Here is a 3452-nt window from a genome sequence, read left to right on the forward strand (position 1 = left end):
GCCCCGCCCCCCGCCCCCCTTTTTGCTCTCTTGAATGGCATTCTTCCAGGTCCCAGTCTCAGGCGATCACTTCTTAGCCGTCTGTGGGGCGCCCTCTTATGCCCCTGAAAGCTGTCCTCTCCTATTCTTAGCTCTGCCGTCTCTTCTCATTTCTGGACGCCGGAAACAAGGAGTCCAGGTTGGCAGCGCTCAGGGGTCCTCAGCCCCGAGAGTTAGGGCTCTTTTTCTAGTGACCAGGGCCTCTGGGAAAGGGCAAGCTCGATCACACTCTTCCTACTGCTGTGGGCACTGTGGCGGCTTCTGAATCACTGACGGAAGTTAGGTCTGAGGGCTTTGGGACCAAAGGATTCTTCCTGCGATTTCCGTGGTCCCCCCTCCCCCACTAACGTGAACTCTAATTTTCCGCTGTGCCTGTGGTCCCACAACTGAATCTCTCCTTACCTCCTTCCTTGCTGGCCCCGAGCCCGCTCAGGATTTGCCCTCCCCACTCCGTGCTGCCCCCTCCCCTCCCTGCTGCCCCCTCCCCTCCCTGCTGCCCCCTCCTCTCTACCGCTCTCTGATCTCTTCCTAGGGCGTCCCCACCCTCATCCCTTTTCCCACTACAGGTCCCTCCCCTGCACTCATGGATCTTTTCCTGCGAGGATCTAGGATCGATCACCTGCAAGGCTCCTACCTCCCCTCAGCTTTCACTAACCTTACTTTTCTTGGGATGACTTTTACCCATGAATTTTCCCCTCCACCCTCTGCCCTATTTCATCACCAGGAGGAACTCTCCTGCCAATGATCCCTGGGCCTTGAGCACAGTGCCCAGCCCCTGGGGGAGGACCTGTCCCCCACTTGACACCCACCCTCCTACCTCCACCCCGTGAAGGCACCTGCTCTTGGCCTCGACCAAGGGGAGCCTTTCCCCCAACACGGCCCCTCCACACTCCTGCATCCTAAACCTCACCCTCTGGATTCCTCCACTCCCCAGGCCACAGGGGCTGGACTCCACTTGCCCTGGTCCCTCTGCAGTTCCCCCCATGGCACCTTGACCTGCTCCCACCCTTGTCCGACTGCCTTGGGCCCTCACCAAGTTCTCATCAATCACAGGCCCCATGGTGCCCAGAATCTCCACCTCCCTCACCCAGGGCATCCCTCCTCTTCTGTCTTTACCTTAACCCAAGGCGGGGGGTCACCCCTGAGCCATGCTCACCCCTCGCCCCTCAATCCCAGGCCCTCACCACGTCTTCTCTGCAGTCTCTTCCCTTCCCCCACAGTAGGAATACTGCCCGCGGTCCACTGCCCACCTCCTTAGCCTTCATCACCCTCTCTTTGGTTCCACGACCCCAGTGGACTCTCACTATCTCAATCTTGTATCCGAAATCCTTGTTTGTGCCACTTGGTCAGCAGGCTTTTCCTACAGGGAGTCTTCTCCCAGGCCCCCACCCCCTGCTTGCTGGCTGCCTGGCCCGAACCCTCTGTGGAGGTGTGACCTCACTCCCTCCAACCCCTCCCACCATGTAGGTGCTTCCCAGTGTGCACCTTGGCTTTCAGTTCTATCTTCCCTTGCCACTCCGATATTTTAATTCTCCATGACTCTTATGCTCATGGCACTAACTCCTCTCCCAGGGGACACTGGCAGGTGCAGCCACCTCCACACCTGGGGCCTCACCATGCCTCTTTGCACTCTGCGCCCAGACCCACTCCTTCACCTCCCCCAGGTTACTGGCCCACCTTCATCTCTCTTGGGGCCACAGCCCAGCCCCTCAGGCCCCTCTGCCTCCTGCCTCACCCTCCCTGGAGCCCGCCTTGTCCATGATGAGCCTGCATAAGGGGCAGCAGCCCTCGCTCTCCATCTCACCTGGCCCCCCTCTGAGCAGGGATCCCTCTGGTCCTGGGTCTGACACTGCCCTTCCCTCCCTCTGACTCCACCTCCCCTCACCCTGCTCTTCCTGCCTCTCCCCTTGCCCTCCTGCCTGGACCCTTAGGGAGCCGGTGCCTCCCTGTCCTGGCGCTTGTCTTACATGTGTGTCCATCTCCACCCTCTCCCTCCACTCCTCGATTCCCCTCTCCCTCCTTCTCTTTCCCATTTTTCCCATATGGAAATCCTCATTCTGGTCCCTTGTACACATGCATGTTCTGCATCCTCAGCACCTGGAGCAGGTCAGGACACAGAACTTGTCTGTGAAACATCTGATGTGCACTTGTCTCCAGAAAGCAGCTCCATCTGTGGTTCCTCCTTCCCCAGGATCCCACAGTCTTTTATACAACATGACTGTGCTTTCCCGGGATGGCTTTGTGCAGTCCAGGTTTTTTGCTGAGGGATTCTTGGATCGTCAGACCTTCCTGCACTATGATCACAAAAAAGGCAGGGCAGAGCCCTGGGGAGAGTGGGCTGAAAAACTGGCAGCAGAGACATGGGAGACAGAGTCCACGGACTTGAATGAGAGCTGGAAGGAGCTCAGAAAACTTCTAGCAGAAATCCTGTCCCTGCAGAAAGAGAAAGGAGGTGAGAGTGCAGAGGGGCAAGAGTGCTGTGGGCCATTTTCCTCTGAATCTGGGGGTGGGGATGAGGCAGTGGGTCTGTGAGTTCAGCAGCACAGGGAAGACAAGGAGAGGAGCAGGGAGAGCCCTCTATCTGGACTTTCTCACTTGGGTTGGAGGACAGAGGCCCTGGGGACCAGAGGAGTCACTGATCGGGGGGTGGGGATGGGGCAGGCTTACATTCCCTCCAGGAGACCGTGGGCTGTAATATCGATGAAGACAGCCACCCGCGGGGCTTCCGGCTTCTGTACTTCAATGGGGAGCTCCTCCTCTCCTGCTACCCGGAGCCCCACGGATGTACCCTGCCCCAGTCCTCGGCTCGGACCTTGGCCATGGAAATGGAGTTAAGCAAGCATTACCAGGCCCACGTGCAGGGAGAACTTTGTTGGAGACTGCGGAGCTACCTGGAATCCTGGCCGGGCTTCACGGAGAGGACAGGTACTGACGCTGGGCCAGGCCCTTCCTCTGCCCCTGTTCTTAAAACCTCCCATCCCGACTTGCCCACGGAGACCCTCCCTGTCCTCTGGGCACATATGTGCTCTGTTGGCGCGGTGTCCTGGGGTTTCTTTCCTGTTCTGTTAAATCCACTGTAGAAAGTTGGGTGGGTGGTGGGGCATGAACTGCCCCTGTGACAATCGTCCAGGGGAGCAGCGGGTCCTCTGACAGAAACTGTATGAGGGGAGGTGGGTGTCAGGCAGCAGAGGAGGGCCTTAGATGGGGGTGGGCCTCTGGCTCCCAGCCTGCCTGATCCAGAAAATTCCCTCTAATCCCCAGGAGCCCACCCTTCACAGCCCCCTCCCCAGCATCAACAGTGGTCCCAAGAGAGTGAGGCCCATTCCCTTCTCTCCCCTTCCCCACCAGAGGACTTGGGCCCCAGGGTGCAGAACTTGGAGCAGGCCTGGGGGGATGAGGGCTCAGCCAGAGGT

The 3452-nt window shown here is 58.9% G+C and overlaps 1 protein-coding gene across 1 annotated transcript in view; it reads left to right on the plus strand.

Moving 5' to 3' along the window:
- Positions 1-2964, plus strand: part of LOC104989976 (MHC class I polypeptide-related sequence B-like) — a gene marked incomplete at its 3' end in the record, with an annotated part of 7381 nt that extends 4417 nt beyond the window's left edge. The window contains exons 2-3 of the mRNA XM_010841852.1: positions 2231-2491; positions 2701-2964. Of these exons, the coding sequence (XP_010840154.1) occupies positions 2254-2491; positions 2701-2964 (502 nt within the window). The remainder of the gene's footprint in view (positions 1-2230; positions 2492-2700) is intronic.
- Positions 2965-3452: the final 488 nt, after the last annotated feature.

This window comes from Bison bison, unplaced genomic scaffold (genome assembly GCF_000754665.1).
Source record: "Bison bison bison isolate TAMUID 2011002044 unplaced genomic scaffold, Bison_UMD1.0 scf7180017847101, whole genome shotgun sequence".
NCBI lineage: Eukaryota > Metazoa > Chordata > Mammalia > Artiodactyla > Bovidae > Bison > Bison bison.